The sequence below is a fragment of the Nerophis lumbriciformis genome, linkage group LG39 (genome assembly GCF_033978685.3).
Source record: "Nerophis lumbriciformis linkage group LG39, RoL_Nlum_v2.1, whole genome shotgun sequence".
Classification (NCBI taxonomy): domain Eukaryota; kingdom Metazoa; phylum Chordata; class Actinopteri; order Syngnathiformes; family Syngnathidae; genus Nerophis; species Nerophis lumbriciformis.
Window position 1 is genome coordinate 16,402,501 of NC_084586.2, and position 12,945 is coordinate 16,415,445.

The 12,945-nt window shown below is 43.6% G+C and overlaps 1 protein-coding gene across 1 annotated transcript in view; it reads right to left on the reverse strand.

Moving 5' to 3' along the window:
• The window catches only part of LOC133577826 (uncharacterized), a 12,638-nt gene extending 251 nt beyond the window's left edge, over positions 1-12,387 (reverse strand). The window contains exons 1-5 of the mRNA XM_061931876.1: positions 12,227-12,387; positions 5,521-5,971; positions 5,261-5,461; positions 579-708; positions 1-517 (exon numbers count right to left, since the gene is read on the reverse strand). The exon at positions 1-517 is cut by the window's left edge and continues 251 nt beyond it. Coding sequence (XP_061787860.1) covers positions 70-517; positions 579-708; positions 5,261-5,461; positions 5,521-5,902 — 1,161 coding nt within the window. The 5' untranslated portion in view covers positions 5,903-5,971; positions 12,227-12,387 and the 3' untranslated portion in view covers positions 1-69. The remainder of the gene's footprint in view (positions 518-578; positions 709-5,260; positions 5,462-5,520; positions 5,972-12,226) is intronic.
• Between the last annotated feature and the right edge of the window lie 558 nt (positions 12,388-12,945).

A 12,945-nucleotide genomic window follows, 5' to 3' on the forward strand; every position in this document is an offset into this window, starting at 1 on the left:
GAAGCTGGCGACACCCGCTACGGTGCACATTACTACAAACAAATGTCTTTTTGGTCCTTCCTGGCGACGTCAAGCCGGTCTAGACCCACCAAGACCGGTAGAAACAGTCTCGTATCCCACGGCAACCAGAGTGATCAAGTTGTCCTGCATGTCGTCCGGCCTACAGGGTTCCACCTGGCCGGCCTCCGCAGGGCCGTCGTCCTGGCGGACCTTCTTCTTCGCCCTGCTCCTCCCCTTGGCCTTGGCGACGACCCTCCCTTGATCCTTGACTCCGAGGGACGCTTTGTCCTGCGTCTTGCGCTGCCGCCTGCGGGCGCGTCGCGTCTGCCGGGCGAGGTCGGACGTCCCCGCGGTGGCGGCGGCGCCCGACAGGATGTGGATCTGCTGCTCGATGGCCGTGACGATCATGTCCAGGGCCACGTCCAGCATCCCCAGGCCGAGGCCGTGCGTCACGCTGTCGAAAGACCCGCTGTTGGCCGGGTCCTTGAAGCACTTTCTCATATCCTCCAGGTGGTTCCTGCACACAGGAAGCACTTTTTGATCCCGTCCGTCTCTCTCAAACACGGACGCTCACGTACTTTGTCTCGATGATTTTGGACCAGTGTTGGACGGTGTTGGTCTCGGGGAGGAGCTGCCTGGCCATGTTGCTGTAGTCCATGTAGTCGTGGGAGAAGTCCTTCATATCGTCGCACAAAGCTCTGGTGTCGCCTGTCCAAACATCCAAATGTGATGTTGATATCAGTCCGATAAAAACCAGTATCAGCTTGCGTCAAAAATCAGCAATATTAGCTGCCTTACAACTAAATGTCCTCCAATAAACACACAAGGTTGGTCTTTTCTTCTGTTTTAGTCAAAATCCTTTAGAAAAGACAAATGTGGTAGGCTATCCTAGGAGCCAGCAGCTACACAACAGCTGAGCACACAAGCTAGACATACTGTATGTAGTGATAAGTCTACAACAGCACATTTCTCATTATCAACAAGTACCAAATATCATAGTTGCATATAGGGTTGTCCCGATACCAAAATGTGTTTCGATACAGGTACCGAAATGTGTTTTGATACCAGTACCGAAATGTGTTTCGATACCGAAATGTGTTTCGATACCGGTACCGAAATGTGTTTCGATACTGAAAAGTGTTTTGATACCGGTACCGAAATGTGTTTCGATACCGGTCCCGAAATGTGTTTCGTTCAATACCAGTCCCAAAATGTGTTTTGTTCGATACCGGTCCCGAAATGTGTTTCGTTCAATACCGGTCCCGAAATGTGTTTCGTTCGATACCGGTCCCGAAATGTGTTTCGTTCGATACCGGTCCCGAAATGTGTTTCGATACCGGTTCCGACATGTGTTTCGCTACCGGTCCCGAAATTTGTTTTGTTCGATACCGGTCCCAAAATGTGTCTCGATACCGGTCCCGAAATGTGTTTCTTTCGATACCAGTCCCGAAATGTGTCTCGATACCGGTCCTGAAATGTGTTTCGTTCGATACCGGGTGCGAAATGTGTTTCGATACCGGTCCCAAAATGTGTTTTGTTCGATACCGGTCCCGAAATGTGTCTCGATACCGGTCCTGAAATGTGTTTCGTTCGATACCGGGTGTGAAATGTGTTTCGATACCGGTCCCGAAATATGTTTCGATACCGGTCCCGAAATGTGTTTCTATACCGGTCCCGAAATGTGTTTTGTTCGATACCGGCCCCGAAATGTGTTTCGATACCGGCCCCGAAATGTGTTTCTTTCGATACTGGTCCCAAAATGTGTTTCTTTTGATACCGGTCCCGAAATATGTTTCGTTCGATACCGGTCCCGAAATGTGTTTCGTTCGATACCGGTCCCGAAATGTGTTTCGTTCGATACCGGTCCCGAAATGTGTTTCTTCCGATACCGGTCCCGAAATGTGTTTCTTTCGATACTGGTCCCGAAATGTGTTTCTTTTGATACCGGTACCGAAATATGTTTTGTTCGATACCGGTCCCGAAATGTGTTTCGTTCGATACCGGTCCCGAAATGTGTTTCTTCCGATACCGGTCCCGAAATGTGTTTCTTCCGATACCGGTCCCAAAATGTGTTTCTTTTGATACCGGTCCCGAAATGTGTTTCGTTCGATACCGGTCCCGGAATGTGTTTCGTTCGATACCGGTCCCGAAATATGTTTCGTTCGATACCGGTCCCGAAATATGTTTCGATACCGGTCCCGAAATGTGTTTTGTTCGATACCGGTCCCGAAATGTGTTTCGTTCGATACCGGTCCCGAAATGTGTTTCGTTCGATACCGGTCCCGAAATGTGTTTCGTTCGATACCGGTCCCGAAATGTGTTTCGATAGATACCGGTCCCGAAATGTGTTTCGATACCAGTCTCGAAATGTGTTTCGATACCGGTCCCGAAAGGTGCTTCGTTTGATACCGGTCCCGAAATGTGTCTCGATACCGGTCCCGAAATGTGTTTCGTTCGATACCGGTCCCGAAATGTGTTTCTTTCGATACCGGTCCCGAAATGTGTTTCGATAACGGTCCCGAAATGTGTTTCGATACCGGTCCCGAAATGTGTTTCTATCGATACTGGTCCCGAAATGTGTTTTGCTACCGGTCCCGAAATGTGTTTCGATACCAGTCTCGAAATGTGTTTTGTTCGATACCGGTCCCGAAATGTGTTTCGTTCGATTCCGGGCGCGAAATGTGTTTCGATACCGGTCCCGAAATGTGTTTTGTTCGATACCGGTCCCGAAATGTGTTTCTTTCGATACCGGTCCCGAAATGTGTCTCGATACCGGTCCCGAAATGTGTTTCGTTCGATACCGGGTGCGAAATGTGTTTCGATACCGATCCCAAAATGTGTTTTGTTCGATACCGGTCCCGAAATGTGTTTCGATACCGGTCCCGAAATGTGTTTCGTTCGATACCGGTCCCGAAATGTGTCTCGATACCGGTCCCGAAATGTGTTTCGTTCGATACCGGTCCCGAAATGTGTTTCGATACCGGTCCCGAAATGTGTTTCGATACCGGTCCCGAAATGTGTTTCGTTCGATACCGGTCCCGAAATATGTTTCGATACCGGTCCCGAAATGTGTTTTGTTCGATACCGGTCCCGAAATGTGTTTCGATACCCGTCCCGAAATGTGTTTTGTTCGATACCGGTCCCGAAATGTGTTTCTTTCGATACCGGTCCCGAAATGTGTCTCGATACCGGTCCCGAAATGTGTCTCGATACCGGTCCCGAAATGTGTCTCGATACCGGTCCCGAAATGTGTTTCGTTCGATACCGGGTGCGAAATGTGTTTCGATACCGATCCCAAAATGTGTTTTGTTCGATACCGGTCCCGAAATGTGTTTCGATACCGGTCCCGAAATGTGTTTCGTTCGATACCGGTCCCGAAATGTGTCTCGATACCGGTCCCGAAATGTGTTTCGTTCGATACCGGTCCCGAAATGTGTTTCGATACCGGTCCCGAAATGTGTTTCGATACCGGTCCCGAAATGTGTTTCGTTCGATACCGGTCCCGAAATATGTTTCGATACCGGTCCCGAAATGTGTTTTGTTCGATACCGGTCCCGAAATGTGTTTCGATACCGGCCCCGAAATGTGTTTCTTTCGATACTGGTCCCAAAATGTGTTTCTTTTGATACCGGTCCCGAAATATGTTTCGTTTGATACCGGTCCCGAAATGTGTTTCGTTCGATACCGGTCCCGAAATATGTTTCAATACCGGTCCCGAAATGTGTTTTGTTCGATACCGGTCCCGAAATGTGTTTCGATACCGGTCCCGAAATGTGTTTTGTTCGATACCGGTCCCGAAATGTGTTTCTTTCGATACCGGTCCCGAAATGTGTCTCGATACCGGTCCCGAAATGTGTCTCGATACCGGTCCCGAAATGTGTCTCGATACCGGTCCCGAAATGTGTCTCGATACCGGTCCCAAAATGTGTTTCGTTCGATACCGGGTGCGAAATGTGTTTCGATACCGATCCCGAAATGTGTTTTGTTCGATACCGGTCCCGAAATGTGTTTTGTTCGATACCGGTCCCGAAATGTGTTTCGTTCGATACCGGTCCCGAAATGTGTTTCGTTCGATACCGGTCCCGAAATGTGTTTCGTTCGATACCGGTCCCGAAATGTGTTTCGATACCGGTCCCGAAATGTGTTTCGATACCGGTCCCGAAATGTGTTTCGTTTGATACCGGTCCCAAAATATGTTTCGATACCGGTCCCGAAATGTGTTTTGTTCGATACCGGTCCCGAAATGTGTTTCGATACCGGCCCCAAAATGTGTTTCTTTCGATACTGGTCCCAAAATGTGTTTCTTTTGATACCGGTCCCGAAATATGTTTCGTTCGATACCGGTCCCGAAATGTGTTTCGTTCGATACCGGTCCCGAAATGTGTTTCTTCCGATACCGGTCCCGAAATGTGTTTCTTCCGATACCGGTCCCGAAATGTGTTTCTTCCGATACCGGTCCCAAAATGTGTTTCTTTTGATACCGGTCCTGAAATGTGTTTCGTTCGATACCGGTCCCGGAATGTGTTTCGTTCGATACCGGTCCCGAAATATGTTTCGTTCGATACCGGTCCCGAAATATGTTTCGATACCGGTCCCGAAATGTGTTTTGATACCGGTCCCGAAATATGTTTCGATACCGGTCCCGAAATGTGTTTCGATACCGGCCCCGAAATGTGTTTCTTTCGATACCGGTCCCAAAATGTGTTTCTTTTGATACCGGTCCCGAAATATGTTTCGTTCGATACCGGTCCTGAAATGTGTTTCGTTCGATACCGGTCCCAAAATGTGTTTCTTCCGATACCGGTCCTGAAATGTGTTTCTTTTGATACCGGTCCTGAAATGTGTTTCGTTCGATACCGGTCCCGAAATGTGTTTCTTTCGATACCGGTCCCGAAATGTGTTTCGTTCGATACCGGTCCCGAAAATGTGTTTTTTGCAGTAGGACCCTAAACACAGCTTTTCCTTGTCATATAGAGGATCTTTGACTAGCTTGTTTGCAGTAGAACCTTAAAAACAGCCGTTTCCCTGTAATTTAGAGGATCTTTGACCAGATTTTTTGCAGCAGGACCCTAAAATCAGCCTTTTCCCTGTCATATGGAGGATCTTTGACCAGCTTTGTTGCAGTAGGACCTTAAAAACAGCCCTTTTCCTGTCATATAGAGGATCTTTGACTAGTTTTTTTGCAGTAGGACCTTAAAACAGCCTGTTTGGTAATATATAGGAAGTGAAAATGTTCGGCACTTTGAGGAGATGTTCTAACCTTCAGTGAGTTTGGAGAAGGAGGAGGACACGGAGGTGGTGGTGCTGGGCGTGAGGCCGAGGACGTTGAGGGACTCCAAGAGCGTCTTCTTGCTGGCCGGCCCCCGGCTCACTCGGGTGTAGGCGGCCAGAGAGCGCAGGGACATCTTCTCCGGGGCCTGCAGGCGACGTTTGATCTCCTCGTAGGAGATGAGATGTTTGCCTGAGAGAAATGGCGGCCATGGATGAGAACGCTCACGGAGGCGGGATGAGTTGACTTACGAGCCTTGGAGCCCTTCATGTTGGGGTCCAGCAGGGAGGACACCTCTGCAAAGGGCATCTGGGTGGAGAAGTCGGAGTTCTGCGGAGGTCCCGGATCCTGGGCCGCTTCCTCGGTCTGGACCGGGGCGGAAACCTGCATCTGAGGCTGGAGGTGAGGCTGGAGGGCGTCCAAGTCCACGTGGGTGGTCTCCAGCTGGACGTGGTCTTGTGGAGGAGGGAGGATCAGCGTGTTCTCAGCTAGACTCTGGAGACCCATGCTGTCCTGCATCACGGTCCCAGCTTGGTCTGAAGACACCTGGAAGAGTCCCATGACCGGCTTCACCACCGTGAAGACCATGTTGCCCTGAGCATCCAGACCCAGGACCCTGGTGGACTGATCCATCGTCAAGTTAGCTTCCTTTTTTTACGCTTTTAGGAGGCTCATCATCACTCTGGCCACAGGAGATGTTTCCTACGAGACAAGACCAGATGTTTGCTGAGGTCCAGCACTCATGTTCAGTTCAAAGTTTAGGAGTGACTCACATTTGTGTTGTCAAAACAGAGGATCTTTGACTAGCTTTTTTGCAGTAGGACATCAAAAACAGCCTTTTTCTTGTAATATAGAGGATATTTGAATAGGTTTTTTTTGGTAGGACCTAAACACAGCCATTCTCCTGTCATATAGATGATCTTTGACTCGTTTTTTTGCAGTAGGACCTTAAAAACAGCCCTTTTCCTGCCATATAGAGGATCTTTGAATAGCTTTTTGCAGTAGGGCCTTAAAAACAGCATTTCTCCTGTTATATAGAGGATCTTTGAATAGCTTTTTTGTAGTAGAACCTTAAAAACAGCATTTCTCCTGTCATGTAGAGGATCTTTGACTAGCTTTTTTTGCAGCATGACTTTAAAAACAGCCTTTTTCCTGTCATATAGAGGATCTTTGACAAGCTTTTTTGCAGAACGACCTTACAAACAGCATGTTTCCTGTCATGTAGAGGATCTTTGACTAGCTTTTTTGCAGTAGGACCTTAAAAATAGCCTTTTTCCTGTTTTATATAGAGGATTTTTTAATAGCTTTTTTGTAGAAGGACCTAAAAACAGCCTTTTTCCTGTCATATAGAGGATCTTTGACTAGCTTTTTTGCAGTAGGACTTCAAAAACAGCCTTTTTCCTGTCATATCGAGGATCTTTGACTAGCTTTTTTGCAGTAGGACCTTAAAAACAGCCTTTCTCCTGTTATATAGAGGATCTTTGACAAGCTTTTTTGCAGTCAGACCTTAAAAACAGCCTGTTTCCTGTCATATAGAGGATCTTTGACGAGCTTTTTTGCAGTCAGACCTCAAAAACAGCCTTTTTCCTGTCATATAGAGGATCTTTGACAAGCTTTTTTGCAGTAGGACCTTAAAAACAGTCTTTTTCCTGTTTTATATAGAGGATCTCTTAACTTTTTTGCAGTAGAACCATAAAAACAGCCTTTTTTCTGTAATATAGAGGATCTTTGACAAGCTTTTTTGCAGTAGGACTTAAAAAACAGCCCTTTTCCTGTCATATCGAGGATCTCTTAACTTTTTTGCAGTAGAACCATAAGAACAGCCTTTTTCCTGTCATATAGATGATATTTGAATAGCTTTTTTGAAGTAGGACCTAAAAACAGCCATTCTCCTGTCATATAGATGATCTTTGACTAGCTTTTTTGCAGTAGGACCTTATAACCAGCCCTTTTCCTGCCATATAGAGGATCTTTAAATAGCTTTTTGCAGTAGGACCTTAAAAACAGCCTTTCTCCTGTTATATAGAGGATCTCTGATTAACTTTTTTGCAATAGAACCTTAAAAACAGCATTTCTCCTGTCATATAGAGGATCTTTGACTAGCTTTTTTGCAGTATGACCTTAAAAACAGCCTTTTTCCTGTCATATAGAGGATCTTCGACAAGCTTTTTTGCAGTAGGACCTTAAAAACAGTCTTTTTCCTGTTTTATATAGAGGATCTCTTAACTTTTTTGCAGTAGAACCATAAAAACAGCCTTTTTTCTGTCATATAGAGGATCTTTGACAAGCTTTTTTGCAGTAGGACTTCAAAAACAGCCCTTTTCCTGTCATATCGAGGATCTCTTAACTTTTTTGCAGTAGAACCATAAGAACAGCCTTTTTCCTGTCATATAGAGGATATTTGAATACCTTTTTTTGTAGTAGGACCTTAAAAACAGCCATTCTCCTGTCATATAGATGATCTTTGACTAGCTTTTTTGCAGTAGGACCTTAAAAACAGCCCTTTTCCTGCCATATAGAGGATCTTTGAATAGCTTTTTGCAGTAGGACCATAAAAACAGCCTTTCTCCTGTTATATAGAGGATCTCTGATTAACTTTTTTGCAATAGAGCCTTAAAAACAGCATTTCTCCTGTCATATAGAGGATCTTTGACTAGCTTTTTTTGCAGCATGACTTTAAAAACAGCCTTTTTCCTGTCATATAGAGGATCTTTGACAAGCTTTTTTGCAGAACGACCTTACAAACAGCATGTTTCCTGTCATGTAGAGGATCTTTGACTAGCTTTTTTGCAGTAGGACCTTAAAAACAGCCTTTTTCCTGTTTTATATAGAGGATCTTTGAATAGCTTTTTTTGTAGTAGGACCTAAAAACAGCCTTTCTCCTGTCATATAGAGGATCTTTGACTAGCTTTTTTGCAGTAGGACTTCAAAAACAGCCTTTTTCCTGTCATATCGAGGATCTTTGACTAGCTTTTTTGCAGTAGGACCTTAAAAACAGCCTTTCTCCTGTTATATAGAGGATCTTTGACGAGCTTTTTTGCAGTATGACCTTAAAAACAGCCTGTTTCCTGTCATATAGAGGATCTTTGAATAGCTTTTTTGTAGTAGGACCTAAAAACAGCCTTTCTCCTGTCATATAGAGGATCTTTGACTAGCTTTTTTGCAGTAGGACTTCAAAAACAGCCTTTTTCCTGTCATATAGAGGATCTTTGACTATCTTTTTTGCAGTAGGACCTTAAAAACAGCCTTTCTCCTGTTATATAAAGGATCTTTGACGAGCTTTTTTGCAGTATGACCTTAAAAACAGCCTGTTTCCTGTCATATAGAGGATCTTTGAATAGCTTTTTTGTAGTAGGACCTAAAAACAGCCTTTCTCCTGTTATATAGAGGATCTCTGATTAACTTTTTTACAATAGAGCCTTAAAAACAGCCTTTTTCCTGACATATAGAGGATCTTTGAATAGCTTTTTTGTAGTAGGACCTTAAAAACAGCATTTCTCCTGTCATATAGAGGATCTTTGACTAGCTTTTTTGCAGTAGGACTTCAAAAACAGCCTTTCACTAGTCATATAGAGGATCTTTGACTAGCTTTTTTGCAGTAGGACCTTAAAAACAGCCTTCCTCCTGTTATATAGAGGATCTTTGACGAGCTTTTTTGCAGTATGACCTTAAAAACAGCCTGTTTCCTGTCATATAGAGGATCTTTGAATAGCTTTTTTGCAGTAGGACCTTAAAAACAGCCTTTCTCCTGTCATATAGAGGATCTCTGATTAACTTTTTTGCAATAGAGCCTTAAAAACAGCCTTTTTCCTGTCATATAGAGGATCTTTGACTAGCTTTTTTTGCAGTATGACCTTAAAAACAGCCTTTTTCCTGTCATATAGAGGATCTTTGACGAGCTTTTTTGCAGAACGACCTTAAAAACAGCATGTTTCCTGGCATGTAGAGGATCTTTGACTAGCTTTTTTGCAGTAGGACCTTAAAAACAGCCTTTTTCCTGTCATATAGAGGATTTTTGACTAGCTTTTTTGCAGTAGGACCTTAAAAACAGCCTTTCTCCTGTTATATAGAGGATCTTTGACGAGCTTTTTTGCAGTATGACCTTAAAAACAGCCTGTTTCTTGTCATATAGATGATCTTTGAATAGCTTTTTTTGCAGTAGGACCTTAAAATCTTCCTTTTTCCTGTCATATAGAAGATCTTTGACCAGCAATTTTGCAGTGTAACCGAAAAAACATGTGCTCCTGTCATGTAGAGGATCTTTAATTAGCTTTTTTTGGCGAGAGGACCTTAAAAACAGCCTTTCTCCTGTCATGTAAAGAATCTTTAAAAAGCTTTTTTGCAGGACCTTAAAAACAGCGGTGCTTCGGTCATTTAGAGGGTCTTTGACTAGCATTTTTGTAGTACGACATTAAAAACAGAAGTGCCCCTGTCATATTGAGGATCTTTTATTAGAATTTTTGAAATGGGACCTTAAAAACATCTGTACTCCTGTCATATAGAAGATCTTTGATTAGCATGTTTGCAGTGGGACCTTAAAAAACATCTGTGACTCTGTCATTTAGAGGATCTTTGTCTAGCATTTTTGCAGTAGGGCTTTAAAAAACATTTGTACTCCTGTCATATAGAGGATCTTTGATCAGCGTTTTTAAGGTAGAACTTTAAAAACATCAGTACCCATGTCATATGTTCCAAAGGGAATGTGAGAGAAAACTATGTTTACAATGGGGTGCGTGAGAAAAAATTGGTCTCGATAGGTCACGTGAGGGAAAAAATTATGTCTCTAAGGGGGGCGTGAAAATAAAAATGGACTCCAAGGGGTGGCATGAGAAATAAATTATGTCCCCAAAGGGGGCGTGAAAACAAATTATGTTTACAATAGGGTGCGTGAGAAAAACATTGTCTGGAAAGGGCACGGAAGAAGAAAAAAATATGTCTCCAAGGGGGGGCGTGAGAAAAAAATGCCTCCAAGGGGGGGCATAAGAAAAAAATGATGTCCCCAAAGGGAGTGCGAAAGAAAATGGTGTCTACAATGGGGTACGTGACAAAGAAAATTATGTCTCGAAAGGGCACATGAGAAAAAATATTATGTCTCCAAGGGGGCGTGAGAAAAAAATGCCTCCAAGGGGGGGCATGAGAAAGAAATGATGACCCCAAAGGGAGTGTGAGAGAAAATTATGTTTACAATGGGGTGCGTGAGAAAAAAAATTGTCTCGAAAGGGCACGTGACAAAAAAAGATGTCTCCAAGGGGAGCGTGAGAAAAAAAATGCCTCCAAAGGGGGGCGTGACAAAGAAATTATGTCCCCAAAGGGAGTGTGAGAGAAAATTATGTCTACAATGGGGTACGGGAGAAAAAATTATGTCTCGAAAGGGCATGTGAGAAAAAAAATTATGTCTCTAAGGGGGGCGTGAAAATAAAAATGGAATCCAAGTGGGGGCGTGAGAAAAAATGCCTCAAAGGGGGGGCATGACAAAGAAATGATGTCCCCAAAGGGAGTGCGAGAGAAAATTGTGTCTACAATGGGGTACGTGAGAAAGAAAATTATGTCTCGAAAGGGCACATGAGAAAAAATATTATGTCTCCAAGGGGGGCGTGAGAAAAAATGCCTCCAAGGGGGGAATGAGAAAGAAATGATGACCCCAAAGGGAGTGTGAGAGAAAATTATGTTTACAATAGGGTGCATGGGAAAAAATGGTCTCGAAAAGGCACGTGAGGAAAAAAAATTATGTCTCCAGGGGGGGCGTGAGAAAAAAAATGCCTTCAAGGGGGCATGAGAAAGAAATGATGTGCCCAAAGGGATCGTGAGAGAAAATTATGTTTACAATGGGGTGCGTGAGAAAAAAATTGTCTCGAAAGGGCACGTGACAAAAAAAAGATGTCTCCAAGGGGGGGCGTGAGAAAAAAATGCCTCCAAGGGGGTGGGGCGTGAGAAAGAAATGATGTCCCCAAAGGGAGTGTGAGAGAAAATTATGTCTACAATGGTGTACGGGAGAAAAAAGTACGTCTTAAAAGGGCACGTGAGAAAAAAAATTATGTCTCCAAGGGGGGGCGTGAAAATAAAAATTGACTCCAAGGGGAAGGGCAGGAGAAAAAAGTATGTCTCCAAGTGGGGCGTGAGAAAAAAATGCCTCCAAAGGGGGGCATGAGAAAGAAATTATGTCCCAAAAGGGAGCGTGAGAGAAAATTATGTTTACAATGTGGTGCATGAGAAAAAAAATTGTCTCAAAAGGGCACGTGAGAAAAAATAGATGTCTCCAAGGGGGGGCGGCATGAGAAAGAAATTATGTCCCCAAAGGGAGCGTGAGAGAAAATGATGTTTACAATGGGGTGAGTGAGAAAAAGATTGTCTTGAAAGGGCACATGAGGGGAAAAAAGAGATGTCTCCAAGGGGGGCGTGAGAAAAAAATGCCTCCAATGGGGGCATGAGAAAGAAATGATGTCCCCAAAGGGAGCGTGAGAGAAGTTAAGTCTTTCCTATTATTATATGTAATTATTACATTAATTTACTCTGTAAATATTTACTCTTGATGATTAAAAAATGATTGGAATATCATGTTGCATGATCACATATTACAATTTTTAAATGCGATGTGATGACGTCACTACACTGGTTCTACAAGTAAGAAAAGTAAAAAACTCAAATAAAGGTTTTCTTTCAATCAGGGGTCACTTAAGGGTTATTTTACTTTTTTTTTTAATTATTAAAAAAAAAAAACACAAAGTGGAAGTTACTTCGCTGTTTTTTTTTGTTTTTTTTAACCAACCGAAATGAAACATTGCAACGTTTTCACGTTCCAATCAAAATGGCCGCCGTTGTCTTGCTAGTTTTGTACCGCGGTTCGAAGTGAAAACGTTTTTTTCAGAGAAGCGTGCGTCGCTCCGGGGTCGGGCCCCGCAACACGAACCGGCGTCGGCGGCGTCGACGAAGCAACTAGTGACGGCGGTTTCCACTCACCGAGTCGCTGCGCGGTCACACTGATCCTAGAACGGTCCTCGTCGAGCCAAGCGACATTTTCCCTTCTTCTCTGCTGTTGCTTCGGCGGGTTGCAAATCAGCTCGACGCGCACCACTGCCGGGGAGGCCAAACACGAGCGCCGATTGGTCGGAGGACACGTCAGTCAATCGGGAGTGACTCGCTATTGGTCAGAGCAGCTGCGAGGGACGTGAAGGAGGCCGTACTTCCGGGTAATGCTCAAGCGTAATGTTTTTTTTTATATATATATACTTTTGTTTGTTTATACTTTAAAAGACGGCTTGTCTATACTTTTTTCTGAAGGCCACACACTGAAAAATTAAAACATGCAGGGTCTTATTTGAATATTTTTAATTTTCAAAACCAATACAATAGTTTTATTTTTTATGTCTATTTTTTAATTTATCACCCTTTTTTATATATATAAAGAAAAGGCTGTTTTTATGGCAAAAATCCCAAATATGCAATAAATTCCCCCCAAAAGTTGAAAAATGAAAGGATGCGGGGCAATATATTTAATTTTTAAAAGCCAATACAATGTTTAGATTTCTCCTATTATATAGAGGATCTCTGATTAACTTATTTTTCAGTAGGACCTTAAAAACAGCATTTTCCTTGCCATATAGAGGATCTTTGACTAGCTTTTTTGCAGTAGGACCTTAAAAACAGCCTTTTGCCTTGTCATATAGATGATATTTGAC